The sequence below is a fragment of the Pimephales promelas genome, chromosome 14 (genome assembly GCF_988280905.1).
Source record: "Pimephales promelas chromosome 14, fPimPro1.hap1.1, whole genome shotgun sequence".
Lineage (NCBI taxonomy): Eukaryota > Metazoa > Chordata > Actinopteri > Cypriniformes > Leuciscidae > Pimephales > Pimephales promelas.
In genome coordinates, this window is record NC_142782.1 from 18,885,534 (window position 1) to 18,897,353 (window position 11,820).

Genomic DNA, 11,820 nt, shown 5'->3' on the forward strand with positions numbered 1-11,820 from the left:
ATATTTAGAAGAATATTAGTTAACAGACAGTCTCTGGTCTCATTGACTTCCATCAGAGAAAGTCTAATACGGGCTTTGCTTCCATAGTATATTTTTTTTTCTACTATGGAAGTCAATGAGACCAGAAACTGTCTGGTTACTGATATTCTTCTAAATATCAAAAAAATCGGCTGAATACATTCGAAAACGGTAAAACTCAACTGTTTAACTCTGGGGGAGTTGTAAAATTAGCCTATTTCCAAAAGTGGAGTATCCCTTTAAAGTTTCTAATTAAGGTTTGTTTTTATAATCAAATAATTTATTGTAGGTTTTGGGGATTTAAACTTACAATAACATTTTCATATTTAAAGTTTTACAAAAGTACAGACTCATAAGCGGTTTATTTGAGGCATGATGTGTTACACTACAACTCCCAGAAAGCCTTTCGCAGAAGACGTGCGCGTACTGATGCACCCTTACGTGATGACGCAATTTTTGCCTCGTTGGAGGGTGATTTCATCAGGAACAGCATTTCAAGACAAAGAGAAGGCACTTCCTATTTGTTGTATATGTCAACGTATCTTGTATCGGTACAAGATCAACAGAGGTAAGAGTTTATTTCACAGCTTTTTTTAGATGGAAATGTCAGCAAAATCACATTTACTCACAATTCAGTTATTGTAAAGCTGTCAAATGTCAGACCTGTCAGATGCTTTACAAGATACTTCTCTTTTTTTTGCGTGATTAATGTATCATAACATTTATCACAATAAGCATTAAATTCTATTATATTATATTCTGTTCTATTATTAGTATTATTGTTAAAAATAAATTTGTAAATGCTACTTCTGTGCTTCATATGTTGCAATGTGTTAAAGATACATAGGAAATCGGATCAGAACCAAATCAGATTAAAATCATACCTGTATCGTCGTGGCACTTGTAACAGTTATTGTTATAGTGAATAATTAAACGACCTGTCGTCGTGTTACAGTAATGTTCCCAGTAATTTTAATTTGGTTTTAAAACTATATGTCAGGAATTATCACACAACCGTTTTATGTTTGCGATTGTGACTTTTAGCATGCTCTGAGTCTGGACTATCAGTGGTTTAAAGTTGTTAGCACTAGATATCATTTGTGTTCTGTTGAAGACGGAATTACAGTCACATGATGAGAGTGGGCGGGGTCTGAACTTGATCGAGCTGTCAGTGCGCAGCGTCACTGCGGATCTACCCTGTTTTTATGCTCTCATTTGATTTCTGCTCTCTCTTTTAGATGTCAGTAAGCGAAGATATGGAGAATACAGACCTGCTTGGTCTAATCTTCCCAGATGAAGACCCGGGATCCGGTGATCTGTTCCTGACAGGGGGGAATGACTTCCTGGATGATTTGCTTTTAGGGCATAATGTACGTAACCTTCATGTATTGTGATCATTCTAAATCTAAATTTTTTTTTTTCATGGTTTCTCATGTAGATGCTATTATAGATGCAGTCATAGAGCTAGTCTATGATATGAAACTGATAAAAAGAGAATTTTATATATATATATAGTGATGTCCAATCTATCATAGACTAGCTCAATGACTGCATCTTTCTATGCATTAATCGGGTTGACAGCACTAATATACTGTATTTTAGTGTTGTCAAATCGATATATATATATATATATATATATATATATATATATTATTTAATAATAGTAACAATAATAATATAATACTTATTATATTTGGTAATTTCATGAATGCTTTTATTGTTGCAGATGCTCGATGGAATGGATACAGAGGACTTTCTAAGCAGTCTTCTGGGTGAGGAAGAGGATGGTCTGTCTGTCAACTGCTTGTCTCAGTCTCCTCATGGCAGTGACAGCGGCATCTCTGAGGATACGACCCCCCAAAGTCCACATGATGGCAGTGAGACAGACACCATCCCCAGTCCAGGCCTCGAACCCCTGCTTTATTCCGAGTGTGTGATGGAGAGCTACGAGGCCCAGGTGGTGCAAACAGACCACTGTTACACACTCCCACAGGACACAGACGCCCTGCTCAGCGTCCGCTCGGAGAATCCCGAGTCCGATGTCTTCATAGATGTTGGTAAGGTAATGTTTTGGTGGGCTGTGGTGTGAAGGGGTAGCATAAAATATTCTTGTTTTGTTTATATGTTCAAATGCCTCATTTAAGTGCCCCATCTTAAGTTTATTTTCTTCCTGTCAGATGATTTTAATGTCAGTATGGACGATGACTTCTCCCCTGAGCCACCCTGCTCACTTAACATTGAAGACTCCACACAAAATAGCAAACCAGACAACCAGGTACATAAAAAAAAAAAAAAAATAGACAAATGCTGTGTCCAAATCTAATTAAATGTGTATCCGATTGGAATCTGATCTAAATTATCAGTACCAAAATTCAACATGTCTCCCTTATATTCCTCGACCGGCAACAACATGACCTTGTTTCTGCAGCGACTTTCAGCATGTTTCCTATAACAGCGTCTGACCTGACCTGAAAATGGATTTGTAAAAATCGAATTTTATATGGTTTTTTTTTTGCTAAATGTGATCAGATTCCAATCAGATATACACAAAAAAAAAAATCTGTAAGGCTAAAATGTGCATATTCTGTCTCCAGTTCCAATTCAAGGAGATTGTTTTGACCGATGAAGAGAAGAGACTTCTGGCAAAAGAAGGTGCAAGTATTCCAAGTCAGATGCCTCTTACAAAGGTAAGAGAAATGGATTCTATTTATGATGGTTTCATATTAAAGTTTAAATGAAACTATAATATAATATGATAGTGTTAGTTAAAAGGCTGTGTTTCATTAGGCAGAGGAACGGACCCTGAAGAGGGTGAGGAGAAAGATCCGGAACAAGCAGTCTGCTCAGGAGAGTCGCAAAAAGAAGAAAGTTTACGTGGATGGCCTAGAAAACAGGTTTGTGTGGAGAGAACAGACACCATAACACTTTTAATGTCTCTCAAAATAGACATAAGTATAAAAGTTGTAAAGATTGTATAATATAATGTATATTGAATGTTTGTAATTGTTATAGTTCATTTAATCATTATCTATAATTAATTCCATTAATAAGGTTTCAGGAATAAATGATATTGTGCATTGAAAGCATTTGTTTATAACAATTATTACTTATGCTCACCTAGGCTGCATTTATTTGATCAAAAATACATTAAAAAACTGTAATATTGTGAAATATTATTACAATTTTAAATAACTGATTTCCATTCGAATATATTTTAATATATAAAATAAGAATGAATTTTCTTCAGTGTCACATGATCCTTCACAAATTATTCTGATGTTCTGATTTGCTGCTCAAGGATTCATAAAATATTTGAATAAATACTTTGTGTTGTTTATTAAGTAATTGAAATAAATGTTTTGTGTGTCCATAGGGTGGCGATCTGCACTGCTCACAACCAGGAATTACAAAAGAAAGTTCAGATGCTGCAGAAACAAAACATGTAAGAGTACATCATGTGTTAGCACAACATTATTTTCTATTCAATTCATCTTAGTATTGGTTGTAATAATATACCTAAATGCTATTGACTAGAATTTTGTTTTTTGTATCTTTAGGTCCCTCATTGAACAGCTAAGGAAATTGCAGGCTATGGTGAAAATGTCCACAATGAAAACCACCACGACTAGCACTTGTATCATGGTGAGTTTTCACCCATGTGGCATTTTAATATCTCAATAGGGTTGAATTGGTCTTGAATGAAATTATGTATGAACATTTTGTCTTGCGTGAATACAATAGCAGTATGATGCGTTTTTTGACCTTCTCCGTTGTTGTTGTTTTTTTCTAGGTGTTCCTGCTTTCTTTTTGTCTGATCATTTTCCCCTCAGTCAATCCTTTTGGCAACAGCAATCAGAAAGATCTCTATACATCATCTACCGGTGAGCACGTTTGTCATTGTTTCTGTAGGGTAGTGAGGAATGTTGTCCTGCTATGTTTTGTTCTGCTTATACAGTAATGCTATTTCAGTAAAGTCAGTTTTCAGTACCAATTTTAACATCACAGCAATAACACATTTATTTAAAGTCGGCATGAAACAGAAGTTGCGATTCTTTCATATTGTGCCGTATATCTGAGTGAAACGGCTTCTCTAACAAGAAAAAAAATGTAGGGCGGAACTTGATTTTGTCCATCGAGAGTTTGATTGGATAGCTGTGTTTTGCTATTGCTGTGATGTCATGTGAATGACAGGTTGTCCCACCCTTGCGCCAGTAAACACATCATCAGAGAACAGATGTTGCAAGAGGGAGTGGAAGGTTTTTTGATTTAAGATTACTAGGGCACATTAATACATTAAAAAAAGATGTGCAAGAATGAATAATTTATAAGAAATACTGCAATATCCCATAAAAGTAAAAATTATCCATTTTGATTTCATTGTGACTTTAAACATGTATTTAAAAGTAAGTTAAGTAGTTCACTTTAAAAAAACTACTTAAAAAAAAAAAAACTCTTTTGCTGGTAATTTACTCACCCCCATGTCATCCAAGATGTCTTTCTTTCTTCAGTCGAAAAGAAATGAAGGTTTTTGATGAAAACATTCCAGGATTTTCTCCATATAATGGACTTCAGAACCAAACAGTTCAAGGTCCAAATGAGAGTTTCAGTGAAAACTGTTCAAAGGGCTTTAAACGACACCAGATGATTAGGGTCTTATCTAGCGAAACGATCGGTCATTTAAAAAATAAATAAAAAGTTTTAAGTTTTATAAGCACAAATGCTCGTCTTGCTCTGTTCTGTGATGAGTGTTCGTGACTCTCCTGTTCAAACTCGTTCATCAAAATGAACAAATCTTTTTTCGAGTCATGACTCGAAGGGTCCTAGATAAGACCCTTATTCATCATCTGGTGTCGTTTGAAGCTGCACTGAAACTCTCATTTGGACCTTGAACCGTTTGGTTCCCAATGAAGTCCATTATATGGAGAAAATCCTGGAATGTTTTCATCAAAAACCTTAATTTCTTTTCGACTGAAGAAAGAAAGATGTGGACATCTTGGATGACATGAGGCTGCGTAAATTATCAGCAAAAGTTTTTTCAAAAGTGAACTACTCCTTTAATATAAATATGAACAAATTACATTAAAATAAATACCATATAACTACAAAAATAAACTGATTAAAATTTAAAAAAAAGCAATATTCTAGTAATTCTAAATAATACAATTAAATTAATATGGAAATTAATTGAACAGCTTCATGTTTCTTAGATATCTGGGAGCAAAATAAAATCTAAATCAAAACGTATAATAATATAATATAATATAAAAGTGCAGAAAGATATTGGTGTTACGATGTTTTTATTTCAGCATCAATTTTGTTTTTGTTAAGTCATTTAAGAATGTGGTTTTCCACTGCTTTCTAGGGATGTCCCGAGCCCTGCGGTCTTATCCAGCTATCATGAAAGAGGACATTATATCCACCTCAGCTAAAGAAGTGCCGGAGCAGGATGTCCTCCTAGTGGCCACCATAGAGAATAAGCAGGTGCTGCTGTCCGGTGGTCAGAACCACACACCTGACTACCAGCGGGTCGAGCAGTCTGACTCCGAGTCTGGTGTCAACAGCAACTCATCCGCTGACTTCCCCACTGCTCCCCAGTCAGATCTCAAAGCAGACGGCGCTCTCTCAGGGTCTCACAGGAACTCCGCAGCGCCTCCGGGGATCTACGACGGGCAGAGCAAAACCAAGGAGAGCTGGATGGAGCAGAAACCCACGTCAGTTATAATACAACAGCACCGATCGGATGAAATGTAGGAAAGCATCTAAAACAAACCTTGCTTTGTTTTAGGTAAAAGATTCAGTATAGCCATTTCTCTTAATTGTAGCATCACAGTCTGGCCATTTTTTCCTTTATTTTTTAATATGGATCTATTGTCATGCTATAATAGCACTTTTTATGAAACCCAGCCATTATTGTTCATTTTCTTCTGCACAAGTGATGGTTATACGTATTGAACTCTGCATTGCATCCCATTGAGTTTTAGTACATTTAGGAAATGTATTTATTTGTCTGTATTACTTGAGACATCATAGGTGTTTGGGCATCTAGTAAAATTTTATTTCCCTTTTTTAGTAAGGGAGCCACATGCTTAAAGAGATTCCATTACTGAAATATCAGTCACAGTGACATGGGAGTGTATTTAGAAAAGGGAAAAGCTAATTGTTTTGTAAAGGTCGTTTTCTGCTTGTGAATTATTTGTGGCTTAGAACCCCTTCCGTTAAACTGCTGTAAATTTAGCTTTAAATGTACCTTTTAGAGGGGGTATAGTGTTGCACATTCATCAACACACACAAAAAAGTGTTTGTCTATATATGTATATATACATATAAAACAAATGTCCTAATCTACTGTGTCAGTGAAGCATTTTTATGTAATTTTTGATGTAGATATTTTGTTTCGTCTCTTTAAAGACTTATTTTATTGCAGTCTTTTTTATTGATTTCTTTCAATCTTTGGTCATATGATGCACTGATGTGTCTACAAACTTGGAATTGAACTCTTCATATATGTCTTGATCATGTAATTATCGATTAAAATGGATCAGTTTACTATAAAGACATGCTTTTTTGTCATTCATTGCAATGAAAACTGATACAAAGAAATGACAACTAATTAACACAAAGAATTGTACATAATTCTAGATATGACGCATATGAACAGGGTCAGATTTATGCTTGGCACTGTTTGCTTGCCTTCAATTACGAGGATTTTTTTATTATTATTATTTCACTCTAATAGTAAAACACTGTAAGACAATTACTAAATTAACTAAATTAACCAAATTTTAAACATTGTGCAGAAACCTCATAACTCCATTTCTTTCATAAATCATTAGCCTACTATTGGTCACTGTGTGTTTTAAGTTTTTAATTTAAGTTTAAGCAATGAAACGTATTAAAAAGTGCTTTTGATTGTAATATTCGTGTCTCCACTGGAGCAAACTGTCAGTCAAACCTAATAACTCCACAGCCTCTTTTGAAAATGAAATGCTATATATATATATATATATATATATATATATATATATATATATATATATATATATATATAGTCTATATCACAATATTTACATTTATGCATTTAGCATGAGGTAAAACAACAGCCCTGCATATGATGCAACTAATTTCAAAACACTACTGGGATTCTAAGAAAATGATCTAAAGGTCTTACATTGAAACTAGGACAATCTTCTGTGCATGTCCAAGCATGTTACAACCTCTTTTGACTGCTAAAAGGAAATGCAAATCTACCCAAATTAATCTATAAAAAGTAGAAACCAATTATCCTGTCTCATGGACGAAACTGAGATGCAAATCTAGACCTTGGCAATCATCACACACACACACACACACACACAGTCAGTCATAAACTTAAATCTAAAAAAAAATAAAATAGACCATATAAAGTACAAAATATAGTTTACAAATATCCAAAATATCGCTCAAATATCAATGAGCAAGAGTGAATTAAAAGAATTGAAAGGAAATGTAAATATTTTTGAAACGCCGATAAATCGGTGATGTAACTTCCTTGTTTTTCCTGCAGGTGGCGCCAGAACATCTCGCATCACTGTGTTATGATTAGTTCTGCACATGTACAATGGACAGTAAAGAAAGTTTTCCAAGGACTGGAGATTTGGAAACAGATGATTGTCTTAAAAAGCTATTGCAAACAAGTACAATGTAATATCTTAATATTTACAATGCTTATGCACCCAGATGCAATTATTAGCCTACTATATAAATGAATACATCATATATTTAATTTAAAAAAAAAAAACATGATGATTACACACACATTACTTCCCAAGTGTCCAAGTGCATTATTTCCTTAACATAATTTGATAAATTCATGACATACATCACTTTAATATATAAAATATTTTTAGTTTAAATTCATTTTTAGTACATTTAGATTTTTTTAGACATTGTTATCTTAAACCCCCCAAAATGTCAGGTTGTGCAACTGTCTGCACAAATGAACAGACCAAAATACTAATTTAAATGGTGTTTTAAACAAAGTTTATACATTTCGGTAGATTTATAGCTGTTGAGATAATTGAAAACCTTTTGTCTAGCAATTTGCATGTCAGGGGGGCACAACTGCAAACATTTGCATTGTGCATGATTATTGTCATTGTCCAGAGGAGTCTTACAGTAATGACCCTTGTAGATCTCTATCAAATACTGGTAAAAACTGCTTTCAAGTGTGGTGGTAAACTTTCAGGTGAATTTAAACACTTAAATGTTCACAACTGAAACATGTTTAAAAACATTGTTCATGACACAAAAATATGCATTACATCAGTTTTGAAAAGATAAAAAAAAACATATATCTGATTATATATAGGCTAAGAGAGAGAGAGAGAGAGAGAGAGAGAGAGAGAGAGAGAGAGAGAGAGAGAGAGAGAGAGAGAGAGATTTGAGGGTGAGTCATTAATGACATAATTTTCATTTTTGGATGAACTAACCCTTTAACCGTATTATCATGTATCATACTCCCGCAGGTTTAATTTCAGATGTATTAATTCGTGAAGTGTTAACATAAGCAAATACTCATCATGAGCAATGAGAAAATGTGTATCTTACATCTGTAGCCTATAACGCGTGACACTTGGCCACACTGCGTGAAACATTGACATATAATATGGCGTGAAAGGTCGCGCTTATATACACAACCGCTAGATGCCGCCTTAGGTACAGCATGGTTCAAATATGCACGAAATACCACTCATAATACCCCAAAAGTTCAATGCTATAATGAAGATGTTTAGTAATCACAGCGTTTGGTGTATTCGGAGATTTTCATATTGTTTCGAAATGTTGCTGAATGATTGATCAATTAAAGAATGTTATGGTTACTGGCTATTTATATTTATGTATGCATTGGACTGACTCACTTCCAAAAAGTAGGAACAATAGTTTTAGCTCTTGATCTCACTTGGACACACTTTGCAGGGTGTAACAAAGCCAGGGGCAAGTGGGACATGGGGCTATTATTCCTGCTAGGGCAGGCTAAGCAGCCACGTGACAAAGACACGTAAGGATGACTCCTTTACAAATGCAAAAGAGTGGCGTGTGCCTCGGTCACCAGTCACACTCTTTGTGTGTGTGTGGAGGAGGGGAGGGGGGTCACATTGTGGGGTCACATTGTGGGGGTCCAAATGTCCCCACCACAAGGACAGTTACCCTGCCGAATAGAAGGAGCAACATCAACAATTTGACACCTCAATTCACACAGCCTACTTTAATAAATAAAACGTCCTAATGAAAATCTAAATAGCTATTTGCAGTGAGGGTTATGCTTATCATTATGGTACAATATGATAAAACAATAAAAATCTATGTAAAAACAAATGTGCGTGAGGGATTTGAGATTCGCCACAACAATTCTGCAATAGCCTATCTGAGATGGAGGATTAAATATTAAAAAAAATAAATAAATAACCCAACTAGGCTACTTGCACCTAAGCAGTAAGAAAGAGTACGATCCGTGCTCGCTTTGTGTTGTTGATGAAGTGATATTTGAACACCCACGTGGGTTGTTTACAGGCAAAGCACTTGCAAAAGAGCGATTTACATGCACCCGTGCCGACAGCCAATCAGAACCGGGTATGAGCGGAAAGTCCGCCCACTGCCGAGAAACTCCGTTGATCCCGTATAAAAACACAGCCAGCGCTTGACACGGCATCACAAACTCACAGCTCAGAGGAGAAAACACACACGAAACGCGACTTTACGTGGATTTAAACAATGACTTTTGAAGAATTTAGTGGACAAGATAACGCAGCTACTACTGGCGATAGGTAAGTGTCTTGTTCAGTTGATGTTGTTTTCGTCATTTGCGTTGTATCAATCAAATGCTGAGTAAGGTAAATGGACTAACAAGCCGGTTGTGTTCTCCAGAATGCAGAGTGCAGGAACAGCACTAGAGGAGCTCCTGGTCTCCGCTAAAAAGCAGGACTGTCTTACCGTTGGGGTATACGAGTCTGCACAAGTCATGAATGTGTAAGTATCTGTTCTTATTTTCATTAGGTCCATAACATATAGAGTACTAAACCTTATGGGTTTTTCAATTACCTAGTCTACCCTATGCATAATGCAAGCAGAATATGTTGAACCATTCCCTAATCAATATTTCTCCTTTGTGTATCTTCAGTGACCCAGACAGTGTGGCTTTCTGTGTCCTGGCTACGGACGAGGAGTACGAATGTGACATCGCCTTGCAGATCCACTTCACTCTCATTCAAGCCTTTTGCTTTGACAACGACATCAACATTGTTCGTGTGAATGACATTGAACGTCTTGCTGACATTGTAGGCACCGATCAGGATGAGGAACCTAAGGATGCACACTGCATACTTGTAACGGTGAGTAGATCACCTCCTTTCCATTGCATACACCTACAATTTGCCAACACACCTTGCCTGTGATATTAATATTGCTGCTTTTTTTTCTCTCTTCCAAAGAGCCCCAATTCTGACTCTTGGAAAGATTCTGCACTTGAGAAATTGGGTCTGTTCTGCGAGGAGAGCCGCAATGTCTACGAATGGGTGCCTACTATTACTCTGCCGGAACGCTGATGGGAGATGCCTTTGGCGTGTTCACGTGAATGAAACAAGTTGAATACATCCATCGTGAAGGGTACACCGATGCAAAGCTAAAAAGCTTTGAGATGTAGTCTGGATTACCCACAACGGGAAGCTAAGTGGACTGACCCAGCGTACGGTTGGCCGTCCTGGAAAAGCTGAGGTTCAGATTTTTTTTGGGACGAGCATGGAAAAGTCAAGGCTCCTGTGCCACTCAAGTCTATTGTGGTGGAATCATGGAGACAATAGAAGAGAAAAGGACAGGTGGACTGTGAGAGCCCGTTTATAAGATTGTCGGAGGTGAAGAGACCATGGAATTGGTGTGATGTGGATTTAAAGAGGAACTATGTTTAAGTGATATTTTGAAGAATTTGAAGAATGGGCACTTGGGAGCTTATCTGAAAAATATTACATGGACACTTGTGTAACTTGATATCCTGGGAAGGGGGGGGGGGGGATTTTCCTACAGTATTTGGTGGTATTATGAAATTGTGCTTTATTTTGTCAAATATACACAATGCAATGTCATATTGTGGTGACGAAGCCACTTTTTTTTTTTGCAATACATTTTTTAATAAATACCTTTTTAAAATGCATTTATGGTATGTTTCTTTTTAAAGCTGTGAGCTTGCAGCAATGTGTTTTATTTTCACCCAGTTACATCATAGGGGGGATTTCAGGGCAGTTCAGTCTACATGAGGGAAAGAGAGGTTGTGATTGCACTAGAGGAACTGGCATCTCTCCAAGCGCTGCCTGACCTTTCACCACCCATGCACCAGCTGCTTTCTTTAAACCGCTTGCTCAACTGAAGGGCCCCCTTTGAAATGGGGGACTGACTTCTGTCATGTGTAGGTTTTGCACCATCCATTTGGAGCAGAGGCAGGGCCAGATCTGTTAGATGACTAATTGAACTGAACTCACCAAACAACAGTGGAAATCCAGCTATTTTTACAGTAAAGGTTTTAAAATGTCAGTATTTAAAGGATTTGAAATCTAATATGCTGTTATTTTTTTTGCATTAAATTAAAACAATTAAGAACAAAAATGTATATAACAAATTAAATAAATGAAAAATAAGTTGCATAAATCTTATTACAAAAAGTAATAGTAACAAAAAGTTAAAGGAAATCCTGAATTTGTGTAAATATGGTTTGTGGTTTTCTAGAGAAAGGGTGCCAAACTACCAGTAAGACAGATACTCATTTGTGGTCTTTTT

The 11,820-nt window shown here is 36.2% G+C and overlaps 2 protein-coding genes across 2 annotated transcripts; both read left to right on the forward strand.

The window, feature by feature from the left end:
* Positions 1–448: 448 nt before the first annotated feature.
* On the forward strand, positions 449–6,571 carry creb3l3l (cAMP responsive element binding protein 3-like 3 like). Its single transcript, XM_039680454.2, has 10 exons — positions 449–586; positions 1,257–1,388; positions 1,745–2,075; positions 2,196–2,293; positions 2,613–2,705; positions 2,806–2,912; positions 3,392–3,460; positions 3,576–3,660; positions 3,809–3,899; positions 5,381–6,571. Exons 2-10 carry the CDS (start codon positions 1,257–1,259, stop codon positions 5,767–5,769), a joined length of 1,395 nt encoding a protein of 464 aa, XP_039536388.2. The 5' UTR covers positions 449–586; the 3' UTR covers positions 5,770–6,571.
* A 3,102-nt stretch (positions 6,572–9,673) lies between these two features.
* On the forward strand, positions 9,674–11,200 carry gadd45ga (growth arrest and DNA damage inducible gamma a). Its single transcript, XM_039680468.2, has 4 exons — positions 9,674–9,821; positions 9,922–10,023; positions 10,175–10,385; positions 10,485–11,200. The coding sequence occupies exons 1-4, from the start codon at positions 9,769–9,771 to the stop codon at positions 10,596–10,598; spliced, it is 480 nt and encodes a 159-aa protein (XP_039536402.2). The 5' UTR covers positions 9,674–9,768; the 3' UTR covers positions 10,599–11,200.
* Positions 11,201–11,820: the final 620 nt, after the last annotated feature.